The 21854-nt window shown below is 45.3% G+C and overlaps 1 protein-coding gene across 1 annotated transcript in view; it reads right to left on the bottom strand.

Moving 5' to 3' along the window:
• Nucleotides 1–14703: 14703 nt before the first annotated feature.
• Nucleotides 14704–21854, bottom strand: part of LOC143817845 (uncharacterized) — a 114839-nt gene continuing 107688 nt past the window's right edge. The window contains exons 11-16 of the mRNA XM_077299309.1: nt 20476–20586; nt 20205–20372; nt 19998–20121; nt 19780–19877; nt 19331–19388; nt 14704–16594 (exon numbers count right to left, since the gene is read on the bottom strand). Of these exons, the coding sequence (XP_077155424.1) occupies nt 15570–16594; nt 19331–19388; nt 19780–19877; nt 19998–20121; nt 20205–20372; nt 20476–20586 (1584 nt within the window). The 3' untranslated portion in view covers nt 14704–15569. The remainder of the gene's footprint in view (nt 16595–19330; nt 19389–19779; nt 19878–19997; nt 20122–20204; nt 20373–20475; nt 20587–21854) is intronic.

Below are 21854 nucleotides of genomic sequence, written 5' to 3'. Positions count from 1 at the left end.
CCAAAAATACCAGGATGGCCAGCCAACACAGAACAATGAACCTCAGAAATCACTCTACTAGTCCATCTATCAGGAACAAACAGTTTCCCCACTGGACAGCGGTCAGGTTTGTCAGCCTGAAATTCTTGAAGAACCCGTCGTAAATCAGGGGAGATGGCAGAAAGAACCACCCCTTCCTTCAGAATGCCGACCGGTTCAAGGACCTCAGGAGAATCAGGCAAAAAGCTCCTAGAGCGGGCATCAGCCTTAATATTCTTAGAACCCGGAAGATACGAGACCACGAAATCAAAACAGGAGAAAAACAGGGACCATCGAGCCTGTCTAGGATTCAGCCATTTGGCAGACTCTGGGTAAATCAGATTTTTATGATCGGTCAAGACCACAATACGGTGCTTGGCTCCCTCAAGCCAATGTCGCCATTCCTCGAACGCCCACTTCATAGCCAACAACTCCCAATTGCTGACATCATAATTGCGTTCAGCAGGCGAAAACTTTCGGGAAAAGAAGGCACATGGTTTCATCAAGGAACCGTCAGAATTCCTCTGAGATAAAACGGCCCCTGCCCCAATCTCAGAAGCGTCAACCTCAACCTGAAATGGAAGAGAAATATCCGGCTGACGCAACACCGGGGCAGAAGTAAATCGGCGTTTAAGCTCCTGAAAGGCAGCGACAGCCGCAGAGGACCAATTCGTCACATCAGCGCCTTTTTTCATCAAATCGGTCAGGGGTTTAACCACACTGGAAAAGTTAGCGATGAAACGGCGATAAAAATTAGCAAAGCCCAAAAATTTCTGAAGGTTCTTCACGGATGTGGGCTGAATCCAATCATGAATGGCCTGAACCTTAACGGGATCCATCTCTATAGATGAGGGAGAAAAAATGAAGCCCAAAAAAGAAACCTTCTGCACTCCAAAGAGACACTTAGACCCCTTCACAAATAAAGGATTATCACGAAGGATCTGAAATACCATCCTGACCTGTTTCACATGAGACTCCCAATCATCAGAAAAAAGCAAAATGTCATCCAAATATACAATCATGAATTTATCAAGATAATTCCGGAAGATATCATGCATGAAGGACTGAAAAACAGATGGAGCATTAGAGAGCCCGAATGGCATCACAAGGTATTCAAAATGGCCTTCGGGCGTATTAAACACAGTTTTCCATTCGTCACCCTACTTAATACGAACAAGATTATATGCCCCTCGAAGGTCATCTTAATAAACCAACTAGCCCCCTTAATCCTAGCAAACAAATCAGAAAGCAAAGGCAAAGGGTATTGAAATTTGACCGTGATCTTATTCAAGAGGCGCTAATCAATACAGGGTCTCAAGGAACCATCCTTCTTGGCAACAAAAAAAAATCCCGCTCCCAATGGTGAAGAAGATGGCCGAATATGCCCTTTCTCCAAAGACTCCTTAACATAACTCCGCATGGCGGTATGTTCAGGCACAGACAGGTTGAAAAGTCAGCCCTTAGGAAACTTACAGCCTGGAATCAAGTCAATAGCACAATCACAGTCCCTATGCGGTGAAAGGGAACTGGACTTGGGCTCATCTAATACATCCTGAAAATCAGACATAAACTCTGGAATTTCAGAAGAGGGGGAAGAGGAGATTGACATCAAAGGAACGTCATTATGAACCCCCTGACAACCCCAACTAGTCACAGACATAGATTTCCAATCCAACACCGGATTATGTACCTGCAACCATGGAAAACCCAGCACAATAGCATCATGCAAATTATGCAACACCAGAAAACGACAATCCTCCTGATGGGCTGGCGCCATGCACATGGTCACCTGTGTCCAAAACTGGGGTTTACTTTTAGCCAAAGGTGTAGCATCAATGCCCCTTAAAGGAATAGGATTCTGCAAAGGCTGCAAGGGAAAACCACAACGCCTGGCAAACTCAAGGTCCATTAAGTTCAAAGCGGCGCCTGAATCCACAAACGCCATGACAGAATATGACGACAGGGAGCAGATCAAGGTCACAGATAACAGAAATTTAGGTTGTACAGTACTGATGGTAACTGAACTAGCGATACTCTTTGTACGCTTAGGGCAAACCGAAATGACATGAGAAGCATCGCCACAGTAAAAACAAAACCCATTCTGACGTCTGAATCCCCGTTGTTCCGCTCTAGACAGAATCCTATCACACTGCATAGGCTCAGGCATCAGCTCTGAAGACAATGCCACGGCGTGCACAGTTCTGCGCTCACGCAAGCGCCGATCAATCTGAATGGCCAGAGACATAGAATCACTCAGACCAACAGGCGTGGGAAACCCCACCATAACATCTTTAACCGATTCAGAAAGACCCTTTCTGAAAATGGCCGCCAAAGCATCCTCATTCCATCTAGTCAGCACAGACCATTTTCTAAATTTCTGACAATACAATTCTGCTGCTTCTTGACCCTGAAACAGGGCCAACAAGGTCTTCTCAGCATGATCCACAGAATTTGGTTCATCATATAATAACCCCAGAGCCTGAAAAAAGGCGTCTACATTAAGCAAGGCCGGATTCCCAGATTCCAGGGAAAATGCCCAATCCTGAGGATCGCCACGCAGCAGGGAGATGACAATTTTAACCTGCTGAATGGGATCACCAGAGGAACGAGGTTTCAGAGCAAAAAACAGTTTACAGTTATTTTTAAAACTCAAAAATTTGGACCTGTCCCCAAAAAACAAATCAGGAGTAGGAATCCAAGGTTCTAAAACCGGAGTCTGAACAATATAATCAGAAATACCCTGTACCCTAGCAGCAAGTTGGTCTACACAAGAAGCTAGTCCCTGAACATCCATGCCTGCACAAAACTCCTCAGTCACCCAGAGGAAAAGAGGGAAGAAAAGACAAAACAGACTACAGAAAAAAAATGGGTCAGCACTTTTCTTCCCTTCTTCTGAGATGCATTTAACTCATTGTTGGCCAGTTGTACTGATATGATCCGGTGACCCTGGAGCCGCATGAGACTATCTCTGGAGTAGGTGGTACCTGTACTGACCGCAATCCTAAACTGACACCGCAACTAGAAGTAGCCGTGGGGTGTTCCTAACACGGCCTAGACACCTCGACACAGCCGGAGGACTAAATACCCCTAAAGATAGAAAAGGGAATTCTATCTTGCCTCAGAGCAGAACCTCAAAGGATAGGCAGCCCCCCACAAATATTGACTGTGAGTTAAAAGGAAATACGTACACAGGCAGAAATACAGGATTTAGCAAAAGAGGCACTTCTAGCTAAATAGAAAAGGATAGGACAGAATTCTAAGCGGTCAGTATTAAAACACTAAAAATATCCACAGCAGGAAATACTAATATTCTACATCTAACTAAAGACATAGAATGTATACCTGCTTCTCCAGAGAAACCAGCAAGACGGAAAAATCCAAAGTCTAAGCTGGACAAAAACACAATAAATTGCACTGAACAGAAAAGCACACTGCATGCGTGCTACAGAGAAAAACCCAGAGACTTATCTTAGCTGAATTGACAGCAGGGCATGAGGAGCCAGACAGAGATGTAATCCCTCCATGAACAATGAACAACTGGCAGGGAATGCTGGATCCTACACACCTAAATACCTAATAGAGCTGCAATCAGCAGAAACACCTGCCCTGGACTCCAATCCAGAGACAACTGCACTACCACTAACAACCACCGGAGGAAGCCCAAGAGCAGAATTCACAACAGTGAGCATCCTGTAGTGGCCAGCAATGACGTGAGCAGCCTCTAGTGGCAGGCCGTGATGTGAGCAGCCTGTAGTGGCAGGCCGTGACGTGAGCAGCCTCTATTGGCAGGCAGTGACGTAAGCAGCCTCTAGTGGCAGGTTGTGACGTGAGCAGCCTCTAGTGGCAGGCCGTGACGTGAGCATCCTGTAGTGGCCAGAAGTGACCTGAGCAGCCTGTAGTGGCAGGCCGTGACGTGAGCAGCCTCTATTGGCAGGGAGTGACGTAAGCAGCCTCTAGTGGCAGGCTGTGACGTGAGCAGCCTCTAGTGGCAGGTTGTGACGTGAGCAGCCTCTAATGGCAGGCCGTGACGTGAGCATCCTCTAGTGGCAGGCAGTGAAATGAGCAGCCTCTTAGTGGCAGGCAGTGACATGAGCAGCCTCTAGTGGCAGGCCGTGACGTGAGCAGCCTCTAGTGGCAGGCAGTGATGTGAGCAGCCTCTTAGTGGCAGGCAGTGATGTGAACAGCCTCTAATGGCAGGCCGTGACGTGAGCAGCCTCTAGTGGCAGGTTGTGATGTGAGCAGCCTCTAGTCGTAGGTTGTGACATGAGTGAAACGCCTGCCAGGGCTGAGGGATACTCAGTACCAGGTCCGATACTTAAAGGGATGTGTCAAGGCGGCGGCAACCAGGTCCATGACCCTGGACACCCATTAAAAGGAGGTTTGAATAAAGTTTGTGTTCGTGACGCCATCTGTGGTATTCGGTCAGAGGGGACCGACGCTGTTTAAAGTGGTCTTCTGGGGTGATGATGTGGCAGCAGGGATGGTTTGGCTTTCCTCAGGTGAAGCTGGGTCCCCAGGGCTCCCGGTGTGTGGATGGAGATGGTGGGTAGTGTAGAAAGAAACGGAGGACACAGGTTTGCAGTCTCTTTACCTGGTTTACTGAAGACTTCAGGCAGCCACAGTCCAGGGCACCAGATCACAGGATAGACAGGGTCCGGCCAGCTTGGAAGAGAGCTCAGAGTCCCCTTTACCAGGTGGAGTTAGAAGCCTTCCTACTAGCAGTGTGGTGTAGTTCCTTGCTGCCTGTGGCTTCTGTCATGGTCCTCATTGTTCTCTCTGTCCTCCTTAAAGGTGGGACACTAACCCCTTATGACAGGTGGCTCGAGTCTTTTTACAGGGTCTCTATCATGACCCGGGCTCTATGCGCCACTGTGTCTCCAGGTGTTAGGGTGGACAGGTGACGTGTAGTCCAGCTGTCCTGCCGGTATCTGCTGTGAGTCTTGGAGTCCCTCACAACCTCGGTCTTCCGGCTACCGGTGTCTGCGCTCTGCAAGAGGTAGCTCAGTCGCAGCTATTCTCCCCAGTTCTTTACTCTACTTTGCTCCACTTCTCTTACACGCTCACTACAATGCATTCATCTTTCTGTTTCGCTTTTCCAGGAGCTGCAGCACCCTCGTGGCTGCGCGGCCTCTTCAGTCCTTCCGACGCTCACTGTCTGACTGCTCTCTCCTCTGTCTCTCTGACAGACTAACTGAACTCACTTTCCCTCCAGACCAGAATATATATATAGGGGAGCCACCCACAAACTGGATCAGGGCTCCTCCTTTTGGCCTGGAGTGTGAACATATTGTATGCTTGTGGTTACCTGATAAAGATCTTCCCTCGCTTCCAAGCGTGACATCACTCTCCCAGTGAGGAAAGCAATGCCAGTGTGACAACCAGGACCCTGGGGTGTCACATGAGCAGCCTCTAGTGGCAGGCTGTGACATGAGCAGCCTCTAGTGACTGGCCATGACGTGAGCAGCCTCCTTTGGCAGACGGCTGGTGTGAGGCCTTCTCTGGATCCCTGTGATCGGTCTATGTCCCAGGAGCTTTAATTTGCTTACCATGATGGTGTTATGGACCTGGTGGTTAGGAGCACCCGGAAAGACCTGATGGTTAAACTACACGACAAGCTCTGGGAAGTGGGAGCTCTGATGACCGCAACCCCTAATCCTATCAACACACACTAGAAATAGCCGTGGAACGTACCTAACTCTGCCTAGACGCCTCTTCACAGACTAAGAGCTAACTACCCCTAAAGATAGAAGATAAGCCTACCTTGCCTCAGAGAAATTCCCCAAAGGAAAAGGCAGCCCCCCACAAATATTGACTGTGAGTTAAGATGAAAAGTCACAAACACAGGAATGAAACAGGTTTCAGCAAAGGAGGCCAGACTTCACTAAACAGACTGAGGATAGAAAAGGAATCTTTGCGGTCAGCACAAAAACCTACAAAAAACCACGCAGAGTGTGCAAAAGAGACCCCCGCACCGACTCACGGTGCGGAGGTGCCACTCTGCATCCCAGAGCTTCCAGCTAGCAAGGCAATATCATGATAGCAAGCTGGACAAGAAAACACTGATAAACAAATAAACTAGCAGGGACTTAGCTTCTGCTGGAGTAGACAGGTCCTCAGAAAGATCCAAGAGAGATCTGAACCAGTACTAGGACATTGACAGCTGGCATCAAGTAACGATCTGAGTGGAGATAAATAGAGCAGCCAGCCTAGGACTAAACGAGGTCAGCTGAGGAAAGAACCTCAGAACCAGCAGCTCCACTCACAGCCACCAGAGGGAGTCCATGGACAGAACTCGCCGAAGTACCATTCATGACCACAGGAGGGAGTTCGAGAACAGAATTCACAACAGTACCCCTGTCGGGGCCGTAATAACGACAATTAATCCTCATTCACCAGTCATTCCAAATTGTAATGTGAGCGCAGAACTTCTGGTACCGGAAAAAGAAATGATTCAGACACGTAGCTGATTCAATCTTTGCTGATGCTCTTGCGATCACCTCAGTGAGGAGCTGAGCAGCAACTGTGCTTTATTCTTCAATACATAGTACTAAAAAGGGAATGCAATGGGTGGGGTTTAAGCAGCATACATCTAGTGCTCAGTCTCTCTGATTCGTCGAACGTCTCCTGGTGAATTCCTCCTCTTCTTATCATTCCTTTAGTTTCGTTTCCAAAGAAATGATTCATCCCTCCAGACACAAACCAGAAACGAAACTGCCTGGCAGCCATTTTAAATCATTAACTAACAGATAGGAAAAACTTATTGTTTCACAGTATAAAAGTATAGCAGTACAAAGAGAGTATAAAGATTTATATAAAAGTACAAAGGTATATAAGAAAATACATTTTCACCTTGACAATCCCCCCTAAACACTAAGTTTTTCCCTTAAAGAAAGATCCTTCGAGACTGTCCATGTGATGGGAAAAGGGGAGGTGGATTTCTTCATCCAGACACCTCAGAAGCTCTCCCCTAGTGAGAGGCCTCCAGGCAGCTGAACCCTTCACTAACCTCACATGGAGTTCTCCCACTGTCCCTAAACTAGATCTCTTGGCATCATCTGAGAATGGGGGATTTTGTCTACTCTCTTGAGAAAAAAATATACTTCGGGATCTCCCCTAGATCAGTACCATTGTACTCTGGTGGGTCTTCTTCTTGATTGAGGAAGGTGCCAGTCGGAGTTGCTTGGGCAATAACCTTTTTGTACAAAGAATAACACAACAGAGAATTATCGATCCAATTATAAGGAGAGCAATTAGTACTAAACAAACTTATTGAAGGAATCCCTTGATCCCACCTAACCAACTGGAGAAGAAAGATGTGTCTACTCCAGCATACATGACACGTCGTCTTATTGTCCTAATTTGTTCAACTTCTTTAGAAACCTTCAGGTCTTTTGGATCTACATTTCGCCATTCAGGTCTGGCTGTCTATATTTCGTCTCGTAAGTCTTTGGTCATACCGTCAATGAATGTATTTACCAATACTTTAACATCAAGTGGGTTTATGGGACTGTACCTCATGTCTTCCCATTTCAGCTGTAACCGTCCAAAGTATAGCTCTACACTCTCTCCTTTTGTCACATCTGCAAAAAATCTTAACTTGCGTCCTAGCACGTCACCTGTTTTTGTGCTCACTAACTACCTAGGCCTGCCCAGGTGCACTTAATACGTCCATCATATTGTCATTATTTGTCTGTAAAATGAGAAAGGTTGGTTCTCAGGGTCAGGCAAATGTTTTTGCGTAGCTAGCTAGTCAGAAGGCCTCCAGGGATAATACTCCTTTATCTGTCTTACCCTACCTGATGTGGTTGGTTCTCTGGTGGTGGGGGCGACATGACATGCTGGTCTACAGCTCCTTCCCAAAAGGATTACTGTCAGCCTACTATGTCCCCACTATCCACCAACCACAATCCTGTGTCAGCTTCTTATATCACTACATGTGATCTTGTCTGGACAGGATTCAGTGTAATTCTCTTAGGTCGGGTTGCAGCACGGGTCATACAAGTGTTAGGGCCCAAATCCTCAACTATATCCTGAAAGGCATCACAGCTATAATTAACAAATCTTTGTTCATTGTAATATATATATTTGATCCATTCAACATTTTTATTAATCTGCATCTGTGGGATTATAGAAGCAATGCCGGCATAAATCTGGTTCTGGGCTTTAAACTGGTCAGGCACCCCCCTTGGCACTCCAATGGCATCAATATATACTAGTGGATCTTCTTCATAACTCATGTGGAGCTGATCAAGGCTTCTCCTCTTTCTGGTAGGTTCATCAGGTATCTTTGGTGTATATATATTGTGTATGTTTAATTAGCAAATCAGTATCTAGAGAACTGTTCTCTTTGCAGAAACTTGTCTTGAAGATCCCTACTGGTGTACCTGTGGTGTCGTGGGAATTATAGCAGGTGTAATTGTCAGCTAATACGGTTACTTCTCCTGGGACCTTTAGTTTGGGTCTCTCATGAATTAGTGGGACATAGTCTGGGCAATCAGTAGGCTTCAAACCTTTCAACAGATTCATAACACAGGCAGTAGTGTTGTCATCAGGAAAAAGCAATGCATATGTGTAGAGATGTGTATTCGCAGCAGAACAAGCAATACATCCTACAGAGATATAATGGACTCTTACATTGTATCTCACCCATTCTAACCACAGGTTTTTCCTTGGGGCTGTTTGTGTTTCTATGGAGAAAACCTCTTGCCAACTGAGAGCTGGAATGGGTATCACTTCATTAACTACATTTTGCAAACGCTCACCTGGGCCTGTTTTAGGTGTACTGGTAACGGGGGCTTTGGTTGGTCTGAAACTAATATCCTGGAGCTGTATATGGCCTAAATACGCATAGGGTCCAGCACTAAATACATAATTATAATTCCTTCCCAGTACAAATGTCTGCAGATCAGCAGATTGGGCGTTTTCAAGATTCAGGAGGAGGGGGTGACAACTTTTACCCCATTTACAGCCCCTAAGTGGTTGCAGAAGGGCTGTTAGATGCATTCTCTCACGAAGACTTCTACCCGTCCCATCCTTGGGAACATGGCTTCACTAGGTTTATATCCCCAATCGTCTCCCGTATTCCAGGCAGCATCTGCCCAATAATAACAATTATTCCCCCCCTCACCAGAGCCCCCAGGCCGATCAGGACAAGCCAAATGAAAGGCACGAACTAGATCGGCAGCATGAACATCAGAGGCAACAACCCAGGAATTATCTTCCTGACCATAACCCTTCCACTTGACCAGGTACTGAAGTTTCCGTCTCGAAATACGAGAATCTAAAATCTTCTCCACCACATACTCCAACTCCCCCTCAACCAACACCGGGGCAGGAGGGTCAACGGAGGGAACCATAGGCGCCACATATCTCCGCAATAACGACCTATGGAACACATTATGGATGGCAAAAGAAGCTGGAAGGGCCAAACGAAATGACACAGGATTGAGAATTTCAGAAATCTTATAAGGACCAATGAAACGAGGCTTAAACTTAGGAGAAGAAACCTTCATAGGAACATAACGAGATGACAACCAAACCAAATCCCCAACAAGAAGTCGGGGACCAACACAGCGACGGCGGTTAGCGAAACGTTGAGCCTTCTCCTGGGACAATGTAAAATTGTCCACCATGTGAGTCCAAATTTGCTGCAACCTGTCCACCACAGAATCTACACCAGGACAGTCCGAAGGCTCAACCTGCCCTGAAGAAAAACAAGGATGGAAACCAGAATTACAGAAAAAAGGCAAAACCAAAGTAGCCGAGCTGGCCCGATTATTAACGGCGAACTCAGCCAAAGGCAAGAAGGACACCCAATCATCCTGATCAGCAGAAACAAAGCATCTCAGATAGGTTTCCAAGGTCTGGTTGGTTCGTTCGGTTTGGCCATTTGTCTGAGGATGGAAAGCTGAAGAAAAAGACAAATCAATGGCCATCTTAGCACAAAAGGACCGCCAAAACCTTGAAACAAACTGGGAACCTCTGTCCGACACGATGTTCTCCGGAATGCCATGCAAACGAACCACATGCTGGAAAAATAATGGAACCAAATCAGAGGAGGAAGGCAATTTAGGCAAGGGTACCAAATGGACCATCTTAGAGAAGCGATCACAAACCACCCAGATGACAGACATCCTTTGAGAGACAGGGAGATCTGAAATAAAATCCATGGAAATATGCGTCCAGGGCCTTTTCGGGACCGGCAAGGGCAAAAGCAACCCACTGGCATGAGAACAGCAGGGCTTAGCCCGAGCACAAGTCCCACAGGACTGCACAAAAGAACGCACATCCCGTGACAAGGAAGGCCACCAAAAGGATCTAGCCACCAAATCTCTGGTACCAAAGATTCCAGGATGACCAGCCAACACCGAACAATGAACCTCAGAGATAACTCTACTAGTCCATCTATCAGGGACAAACAGTTTCTCCACTGGACAACGGTCAGGTCTATCAGTCTGAAACTCCTGCAGCATCCGCCGCAAATCAGGGGAGATGGCGGACAAAATTACCCCCTCTTTGAGAATACCAGCCGGCTCAGGAACTCCCGGAGAATCAGGCACAAAACTCCTTGAAAGGGCATCAGCCTTCACATTCTTAGAACCTGGAAGGTATGCAACCACAAAATCGAAACGGGAGAAAAACAGCGACCATCGAGCCTGTCTAGGATTCAACCGCTTGGCAGACTCGAGATAAGTCAGATTCTTGTGATCCGTCAAGACCACCACGCGATGCTTGGCTCCTTCAAGCCAATGTCGCCACTCCTCGAATGCCCACTTCATAGCCAACAACTCTCGATTGCCCACATCATAGCCAACAACTCTCGATTGCCCACATCATAATTGCGCTCAGCAGGCGAAAACTTTCTAGAAAAGAAAGCACATGGTTTCATCACCGAGCCATCAGAACTTCTTTGAGATAAAACAGCCCCTGCTCCAATCTCAGAAGCATCCACCTCGACCTGAAACGGGAGCGAAACATCTGGCTGACACAACACAGGGGCAGAAGAAAAACGACGCTTCAACTCCTGAAAAGCCTCAACGGCCGCAGAGGACCAATTGACCACATCCGCACCTTTCTTGGTCAAATCAGTCAATGGTTTAACAACACTAGAAAAATTAGCGATGAAGCGACGGTAAAAATTAGCAAAGTCCAGGAATTTCTGAAGGCTCTTCACAGAAGTAGGCTGAGTCCAATCATAAATGGCCTGAACTTTAACAGGGTCCATCTCGATAGTAGAAGGGGAAAAAATGAAGCCCAAAAAAGAAACCTTCTGAACTCCAAAGAGACATTTAGACCCCTTCACAAACAAGGAATTAGCACGAAGGACCTGGAACACCATTCTGACCTGCTTCACATGAGACTCCCAATCGTCCGAAAAGACCAAAATATCATCCAAATATACAATCATGAATCTATCCAGGTACTTTCGGAAGATGTCATGAATAAAGGACTGAAACACAGATGGAGCATTAGAAAGCCCGAATGGCATCACCAGGTACTCAAAATGGCCCTCGGGCGTATTAAATGCTGTTTTCCATTCATCGCCCTGTTTAATACGCACAAGATTATACGCCCCTTGAAGATCTATCTTGGTGAACCAACTAGCCCCCTTAATCCGAGCAAACAAATCAGACAGTAACGGCAAAGGGTACTGAAATTTGACCGTGATTTTATTGAGAAGGCGGTAATCAATACAAGGTCTCAGAGAACCATCCTTCTTGGCCACAAAAAAGAACCCTGCTCCTATCGGTGACGACGACGGGCGAATATGCCCTTTCTCCAAGGACTCCTTTATATAACTCTGCATAGCGGCATGTTCTGGCACAGACAAATTGAACAGTCGGCCCTTCGGAAACTTACTACCAGGAATTAAATTAATAGCGCAATCGCAATCCCTATGAGGAGGTAGGGCACTGGATTTGGGCTCATCAAATACATCCCGGTAATCCGACAAAAACTCAGGGAGTTCAGAAGGATGGGAAGACGAAATTGACAACAATGGAACATCACCATGTACCCCTTGACAACCCCAACTGGATACAGACATTGATTTCCAATCCAATACTGGATTATGGACCTGTAGCCATGGCAAACCCAAAACAACCACATCATGCAGATTATGCAACACCAAAAAGCGAATATCCTCCTGATGTGCAGGAGCCATGCACATGGTCAATTGAGTCCAGTACTGAGGCTTATTCTTGGCCAAAGGCGTAGCATCAATTCCTCTCAATGGAATAGGATACTGCAAGGGCTCCAAGAAAAAACCACAGCGCCTGGCAAACTCCAAGTCCATCAAATTCAGGGCAGCGCCTGAATCCACAAATGCCATAACAGAATAGGACGACAAAGAGCAAATCAGAGTAACGGACAAAAGAAATTTAGGCTGTACCGTACCAATGGTGGCAGACCTAGCGAACCGCTTAGTGCGCTTAGGACAATCAGAGATAGCATGAGTGGAGTCACCACAGTAAAAACACAGCCCATTCTGACGTCTGTGTTCTTGCCGTTCAGCTCTCGTCAAGGTCCTATCACATTGCATAGGCTCAGGCCTCTGCTCAGAAGATACCGCCAAATGGTGCACAGTTTTGCGCTCACGCAAGCGTCGATCGATCTGAATGGCCAAGGACATAGACTCATTCAGACCAGCAGGCGTGGGGAATCCCACCATAACATCCTTAAGGGCTTCAGAAAGACCCTTTCTGAAAATTGCCGCCAGGGCACACTCATTCCACTGAGTAAGCACAGACCACTTTCTAAACTTCTGACAATATACCTCCGCTTCATCCTGACCCTGACACAAAGCCAGCAAGATTTTCTCTGCCTGATCCAATGAATTTGGTTCATCATAAAGCAATCCAAGCGCCAGAAAAAATGCATCTACATTACGCAATGCAGGATCTCCTGGCGCAAGGGAAAATGCCCAGTCCTGAGGGTCGCCACGTAACAAAGAAATAATGATTTTTTCTTGCTGAATGGGGTCACCAGAGGAGCGGGATTTCAAAGCAAGAAACAGTCTACAATTATTTTTGAAATTCAGGAACCTAGATCTATCCCCAGAAAACAAATCAGGAATTGGAATTCTAGGTTCTAACATCGGATTCTGAACTACATAATCTTGAATGCCTTGTACCCTTGCAGTAAGTTGATCCACACAAGAGGACAGACCTTGAATGTCCATATCTACACCTGTGTCCTGAACCACCCAGAGATTTAGGGGAAAAGAAAGACAAAACACACTGCAGAGAAAAAAAAAATGGTCTCAGAACTTCTCTTATCCCTCTATTGAGATGCATTAACACTTTGTTGGCCAGCTGTACTGTTATGGACCTGGTGGTTAGGAGCACCCGGAAAGACCTGATGGTTAAACTACACGACAAGCTCTGGGAAGTGGGAGCTCTGCTGACCGCAACCCCTAATCCTATCAACACACACTAGAAATAGCCGTGGAGCGTACTTAACTCTGCCTAGACGCCTCTTCACAGCCTAAGAGCTAACTACCCCTAAAGATAGAAAATAAAGCCTACCTTGCCTCAGAGAAATTCCCCAAAGGAAAAGGCAGCCCCCCACAAATATTGACTGTGAGTTAAGATGAAAAGTCACAAACACAGGAATGAAACAGGTTTCAGCAAAGGAGACCAGACTTCACTAAACAGACTGAGGATAGAAAAGGAATCTTTGCGGTCAGCACAAAAACCTACAAAAAACCACGCAGAGTGTGCAAAAGAGACCCTCGCACCGACTCACGGTGCGGAGGTGCCACTCTGCATCCCAGAGCTTCCAGCTAGCAAGGCAATATCATGATAGCAAGCTGGACAAGAAAACACTGATAAACAAATAAACTAGCAGGGACTTAGCTTCTGCTGGAGTAGACAGGTCCTCAGAAAGATCCAAGAGAGATCTGAACCAGTACTAGGACATTGACAGCTGGCATCAAGTAACGATCTGAGTGGAGTTAAATAGAGCAGCCAGCCTAGGACTAAACGAGGTCAGCTGAGGAAGGAACCTCAGAACCAGCAGCTCCACTCACAGCCACCAGAGGGAGTCCATGGACAGAACTCGCCGAAGTACCATTCATGACCACAGGAGGGAGTTCGAGAACAGAAATCACAACAGATGGATACTGTTTTGCGGCGAATAAGCTTGAGGAGGTGTGTTACACGGGGAAGCGGTAATCCAGCCCTATTGGAGGTTACTGAATACCTGTAGGGATTAGACAGGGATTATGATTGGAGGTTGCTGCAGCAAAATCTATTGGTGATACAATTACTTCCTGTGGGGAGGGGGGTTCGATCCGCCAGCCGGTTTGGCCGCCGAATGTGGCTACCAATCTTGCCGATAGGATATCCCATGCTTATCAGTATTACAGTGACACACTGCCGGCCCCTGATGAATCAAGGCAGTAAACTATGTGTGATGAAATGCGTAAGGCTGTCTCATCAGTCGTGAGGCTGTCTCTACAGTCGTGGGGCTGTCTCTACAGTTATGGGGCTGTCTCAACAGTCATGGGGCTATGATCCTGTGAAAGTGTACATCAAATCAGCAATGGTGGTTACATGTCAAACAATTAGTCGGACACCCATTTTATGGTCAAGTTATTGATTGAGATAATATTGATTACAGTGAACAGTTATTATCACATTCAATAAGCTGATACCATAATTTAGTATAGTGTATTCTAGTTGTTAATTGGTGATGTAGGGTATCCTAATGTGTATACGTGGTCATGGTTTACCAGTGTTATTGAGGACAGAACATTAACATAGTAACCATTTAATATATTCAGGCCCAAATAATACTCTTTTTTTACAGTAATATGATCATTCATCGTCTCTGTACTAAGAGAATTTCTGTACTTTTGTATATTTGTATTGTTGTTGTATCTGAAAATTATATTTTTTAAAGTTAGGTTTTATAATTCTACATTTTACGCCAATTGGATTAGACAGAGATGGAAAAAAACCCTCTAAAGGTTGAAATTGACTTTGAGGATTACACGGAATAAGTGGCACAAGAGTTCTAGTCCATTCTCACTGAAGAAGGTATTTCGTTTTACCACTCACAGCAGCTCAGTCTCCTTTAAGTGGTGAACAATGAATGATGTGGCACACACTAGGTACCTCGGCCCATCGATCAGCTGATTGTCAGGGGTATTGAGCGTTAGACAACTTGTCATTTATCACATGTGCTAGGGCCAGGTACCTTGTAGACCCATAAATCCTCTTAATTTAAAAGAACTTATCAAAGGTAGCTCGCTAGTAAAGCTAATTATGTCAGTAAGGTTCCCCTCCCAATATTACCAAGTTGGCAAGTAGTAATATTGCAGGGAAACATTTTTTTTTTTTGTCATTGTTGACCTGCCTAAATTCCGACAAATTGGAAGCGTTATCAACGATGACTTGGGCCATTAAAACACAACGGGTATCACCGAGATTAAACAAAAACTTAGTAGCAATACATTTTCTGCATTGTAGTATGACATTTAAGTTATACATAAAAAAGCACCCTTAGACAACAGGTCCTACAACGGAGCCATACACCGGACAAATTTCCTACAAGGTTAAAGTCTTTTCTCTCCTGTGTAACTTCTGATGATTAACAAGATGTGATTTATGTTTAAAAGATTTCCCACATTCTGGGCATGAAAACGGCCTTTCACCTGTGTGAATTCTCAGATGTTGGAGAAGAATAGCCTTATGACTGAAACATTTTCCGCATTCTGAGCATGAAAATGGCTTCTCACCTATGTGAGTTTTTACATGTTCATTAAAACATGATTTCTGACTAAAGCATTTATGACATTCAGGACATGAATACGGCTTCTCCCCTGTGTGAACTCTCTGATGTATTTTAAGAGCTTCTTTACGCATATAGCATTTTCCACATGTCACACATGAAAATGACTTCTCCCCGGTGTGGCTTATCTGATGTCTCTTAAGCCGATCTTTAGCAAAAAAGCATTTCCCACATTCATGGCAAGAAAATGGCTTCTCCCCTGTGTGAATTCTTAGATGGTTTATAAGAGTTATCTTTTGCACAAAACCTTTTCCACATTCAGGACATGAATATGGCCTCTCCCCTGTGTGTGTTCTTTTATGTTTATCAAGATCTGATTTACTCTTGAAACATTTTTTACATTCTGAACATGAAAACGGCTTCTCACCTGTGTGAGTCCTCAGATGTTCTGAAATATGTGATCTAGATGTAAAACACTTCCCACATTTAGGACATGAAAATGGCTTCTCCCCTGTGTGAATTCTCTGATGATTAACAAGATCTGATTTCTGGATAAAGCATTTTCCACATTCTGAACATGAATACGGCTTCTCCCCTGTGTGAATTCTCTGATGTACAACAAAAGCTGATTTCTTTTTAAAACATCTCCCACACTCTGAACAAGAATACGGCCTTTCATCTATGTGATGATTAGATTTCTTTTTCCCACATTCAGAAAATACCGATTTGTTTTCAAGTCTATTTTCAGTGCTACTTTCTACAATCTGTGATTGATTATCTGCCACTTCATTATAGGGAGATGAAAGGAGATTTATATAGGAACTTCTCATCCAGTCTTCACCTGAAAAAGGAAAAATACTTCACTCAATTTTTATTTAGAAATTTCAATGTGAAAAAAACATACAGTATACAGCTAGAGATTTATCAGAACACAGTCTGTATCCATATGCCTTCTGATAAACATCAATATATAATGTAATACATATTGATATAATTGATAGCTGTCATAATGACGGCTCCAGTATGTTACATTGCGGTTACTTCTGGTGTAAGGTGCTCAGTGCTGAGAGCCATCTGGAAAGCTGTCCCAGAACTCATACTCCTGCAGCTCTATGTAACCTGTGCTGGTATTAGCGGCAACCCGCATACACTTGCACTTTGATGTCAGCAGCTCTATACATAATTGGCCCAAAGAGTTAAACTAAAAAGAAATTATCTGTTAGTCCTATTGTAAAGGAGTTTAGAAGCTGTCGACACCCTCGCTAGAAGATCTTACAGCTATATAATGCATTGCTATGTTTTAAATGTTGTTTTATCTATTTTGTAGCCGGCAAAAGTTGGTTAACTACAATCAGGGTTAACTATTAGAGCCAGCCCATTGTGGGAGGAACTAAGCGGGCAAAAGGAACTTGATTTCTGTTGTACTTGTTTGGCAGATAGGGAAAAGTATTGAGAAGGAAAAGGAGCAATGGTCCTGCTGGTGTTTATGTGCGAAGTAAGGAGACCATCATCGGATAGCATGTTCTGAAGGAAACAAAGACAAACTGGCAGAAGGATTTCTTATCTCAGGCAAGGGGGCCTAAAGTAAGCTCTAAAGGTACCTTCACACGAAACGACATTATAACGATATCGCTAGCAATCCGTGACGTTGCAGCGTCCTCGCTAAGCGATATCGTTTCGTTTGACACGCAGCAGCGATCAGGATCCTGCTGTGATGTCGCTGGTCGCTGAATAAAGTCCAGAACTTTATTTGGTCGTCCGATCGCTGTGTATCGTTGTGTTTGAAAGCAAAAGCAACGATACCAGCGATATTTTACACTGGTAACCAGGGTAAACATCGGGTTACTAAGCGCAGGGCCGCGCTTAGTTACCCGATGTTTACCCTGGTTACTAGCGTAAAATGTAAAAAAAACAAACAGCACATACTCACATTGCGTCCCCTGCAGTCTGCTTCCTCCTCTGACTCAGCGCCGCAAAGTGAAAGTGAAAGCAGCACAGCGGTGACGTCACCGCTCTGCTCTCACTGTACGGCGCTCAGTCAGTCAGGAAGTGGACGCAGGGGGACGTGAATGTAAGTATGTGCTGTTTGTTTTTTTTAGATTTTACGCTGGTAACCAGGGTAAACATCGGGTTACTAAGCGCGGCCCTGCGCTTAGTTACCCGATGTTTACCCTGGTTACCAGGGGACCTCGGCATAGTTGATCGCTGGAGAGCGGTCTGTGTGACAGCTCTCCAGCGACCAAACAGCGACGCTGCAGCGATCGACATCGTTGTCGCTATCGCTGCAGCGTCGCTTCGTGTGAAGGTACCTTAAGTGGAAGTAGTTCATTATCTTAGGAAAGTGGAGCTAAAGAAAACTTTATACTAGATAAAAAAACTAGAGAGTGTAGCCAGACCTGAGGGTCACAAAGCAGAAGATGGCAAGGCTGGGACCCGAGTTCTCCAACAGGGAACTGAAGATGCAGTGGCACACCAAGGAGTGTGTGGCTCTCATCAAATGACCGTTGAGAACAGTAGCGAGGAGTCATAGTGACACACCTCGGCCAGTGAGGTCCTCACAAATCAATTGGAAGTTGAGACTAGTTGTGATGGGCCGTAGTGTCACAGCTCACCCTGTGTGGTCCTCACAGGGGCAGATAGGAATTCCCAAAGTAGTTTACTGGACTGAGGTCACATGCAATGTACCACCATGTGTAACCATGAAGTTCCTGCCTCTGAATTATGCGGAAGATATATTCTTAAAGTGTTGTGCCTGCTGTCTGATTTATATACTTCTCATCAAGTTGTTGAGTAAGGAAAAGTTTATTTTTGGACTCTCCCTCATTCACATTTACCTCATAGGTACCTGGCCTGTCATATCGAGGGGCAGCATGCAGTCTGCAGAGGCATATCATCACGATAACAGCAGCACACAGCCAGCCATGATCCTCATATTCCTGCAGCGTGGCGGGGCACAGATGCGAACCTCGACCACAGCTGCCTCGCCTGTTGCACTGATCAGTAACATAATTGAGTGCCATATTAACTCTTTTACGGCTGTAGTCTTCGGAAGAGTCTGTAGGCAACAGGTTCACGCATACGTCCCACTTCAGTCGTTATATCCATATGTGTACGGGCAGAAAGCCTGCTCTGCTGGATACCACCAATAGGTTGTAATCAGCATATGGGTACTAAAATCATGGAGGGCGGCATGATGTAATATGCCAGGGGTCAATGGGGCTGAATGTTATTTACCGGGGAAGGGGGGTAATGGGGCCAGACGTAAAACACCGGGTTCAATGAATCTGAATTAAAAACCTGAATTTTTGCCACATGGGTTTTTTTTGCCTTCCTCTGGATCCACATGTTAGGGCATGTTAGGTTAGGCTATGGGTTGAACAAGATGGACTTAAAGTCTTCCTTCAACCTTAATAACTATGTTACTATCTTATTGTTACTAATAATTAAGTCATGTGTCCAATACGTCTCTCCATACAGTCTACATCTCCTCCATTGGGCATTATGGAGGAAGTTTTAGATAAACTCAGGCTGTAAATTATACAGGAGAAACAAAACATAGTTTATGAAAGGATCTTACCATTCACCAACATAGATAAGGGATTTTCGTGTAAACTTATCGTTCCATCGTGACTTTCCTAAAAGGAAATGCAAGAGTTTACAATATAAAAACCTAACAGCAGTTTATGTCACATTAGTGATGTGACAGTAAGAACCACCAGAAGTCATGAGCCAAATTGACCTAAAAGAAGAATCTCCTAAAGTGACGATCAGTCAGCATTCACCCACGGCATTGTGCTGTCATTTCCATCTACAAGGCAGAACTGTATATTCACCATCACTAAATATTATTTGCAAAGTGAGAATCCAAAGTTTTAGAACCTTAACTTTTTATGAAAGCAGAAACCATTTGTAGCCACTACTGACCCCAGCAGACACAGCTATATTCCACTGCTGCTGGAGGTTAGTAGAAAGCTTCATTATTACATCAATATATAGATGATTTCCCGATATCTCAGCTCCATCTACCTCATGATCCAGGAGGACATTCGGCTTCTCCTCTGGACATTCCTGGTAATACAAAGGACTGGGACTTCTCTCTGGTGGATTTTTCGCACTGGACCCATCTATAAGAAATATACACAATGACTGAATACATCGTCTACATGTGATGATCAAATGGCGGGGGGAGTCTAGGTGGCCTCAGACCCTGTCTTTCATGTATAATTAGGAAGGTCTCCTCTTACCTGTAGATGTGAGGAGCAGATGACTCTCCATCATGACGTCCTTGTACAGATCCTTGTGTCCTTCTAAATAATCCCACTCCTCCATGGAGAAATAGACGGTGATGTCCTGAAACCTTATAGGAACCTGACACACACAATGATCGGTCATTAGCAGGCCCTTACCCCGACGTTATTATGTAATGTCCCAGCATTCCCGGCAGCGCTCACTTCTCCGCTCAGCAGCTCAGTGATCCTGTGGGTCAGTTCTAGAATCTTCTGCTCATGGATCAGTGAATGAGGTGGAGGCTCGGTGATGTCACTCGGGGTCCTGCTCTGCCCTCTTGACACACGGGGGGTCACACACTCGCCAGACGACGTCTTCACCACTGTGTGATCCTGTGGGGAGACGCCGATCACTACATCTGTTCTAAGGATCCTTCACCTTTCCCATCATTTCCCTGCTTTATTCCTAGAGATCAGAATTATGTGAAGCTCTCACCTCTCCAGTGATCCAGTAGATTATTTCCAGGGTGAGGTCTAATATCCGGGCAGCCATGTGGCTTCTGTCCTGCTCCATCCTCGGGGAAACACTGAAGGAAAGGTTCACCTTCTATCAAAGAAAACTTTAGCGTCAAGATACTGAAGGAATGATGAGGACTGATTTTGAAAAGCTGTAAGGATATCTTAGATGTTATGTAAAGTGCCTTGGAACATTATTTCATCTTCCTCCTTCTAGACCTGTCCTCTGCCTTTGACACATTTGACTACTCTTTCCTATTACAATCTTCTCATCTCTTAGAATCACAGGTTTGGACGTCTCCTTGGTCTCCTCATACGTTCGTAAATGATCATTTTGTGTCACGATTCAACTGACGCGTGACCTGGGACCAGGGGGCACCTTTCCTTGCCCTAACACTAAGGGGCACCCTAGCTCACCCTGTTCCCTGGGATACTTCATATGGTGAAGATGCTGGGGTCTCCGCCCTTGCCTTATCTCCTAGAACAGTCCTTTGTCTGTCCCCTTACCCCCACCCGAGGGAGTGGGGCTACTGTGTACCGCAGTACACCAATCCGACAGACAGGGTAACAAAGACGAGGGTAAACTGAAAGCTCCACACACACAAATTATACACTCACATATAACAGAGGTATTCACCAGGGTGTGTAGGGAGGGGGAAGAAAGTAAAACAGGGAAAGGTAAGGAGTTTCCAAGTGTACAAACCAGTCAACAGTTGCTACTAAACTCCTCCAGCTCTCCTTCACAAAACCAACTTCTCTCCCTCCAAGATCATGTAGCAAGTGCTAACTCTGACGATGACTTGGTATTTAAGCCCAGATTTTGTAGGGAAAAGGAGAGGCTAACCGAGCACAGTTGAATGTAGGAGTATTCCAATATGGCCGATTAACCCCTGTTCTGCTGGAAGAAATAAACACGTTTAATACACTGGAGAAGTGCTTCTTCTCAGCGTAGAAAGAGCAACCAGTCACTGCAGTCTTCTAGCTCCGCTCCGTTGCGGTAACCCCCATGACATTTTGTCTCCATTTCCACATCTTGTCCTCTTTCACTTATAGTAGTTTAAAACTTTTTGGGGACCTCAACTCCTTTCTATATTTACCTTTGTCCTGGGACATCTCATTAAATCGCAGGACTTTCATTACAACGTTTTAAGCTGATGAAACTCACAATCACCTCTCCGCCTGGATGTCCGTCTGAGTTGAAATGAATTTCTGCATGCACAAAGACCAGTTGATTTCCTGCACTGCATATACGTTGCTGGACAGTCAGATGCTGGCAACTGATTTCAGAGTGTAAGTCATTGGGGGTGCATGGCAGTGAAGTCATGCGCTGCCTAAAGCTTGCATGCTAAAGTCAGCTGC

Source organism: Ranitomeya variabilis, chromosome 3 (assembly GCF_051348905.1).
Source record: "Ranitomeya variabilis isolate aRanVar5 chromosome 3, aRanVar5.hap1, whole genome shotgun sequence".
Classification (NCBI taxonomy): Eukaryota; Metazoa; Chordata; class Amphibia; order Anura; family Dendrobatidae; genus Ranitomeya; species Ranitomeya variabilis.
Note: the sequence above shows the minus strand (reverse complement) of the source record. Positions and strands in the feature narration are given on the sequence as shown.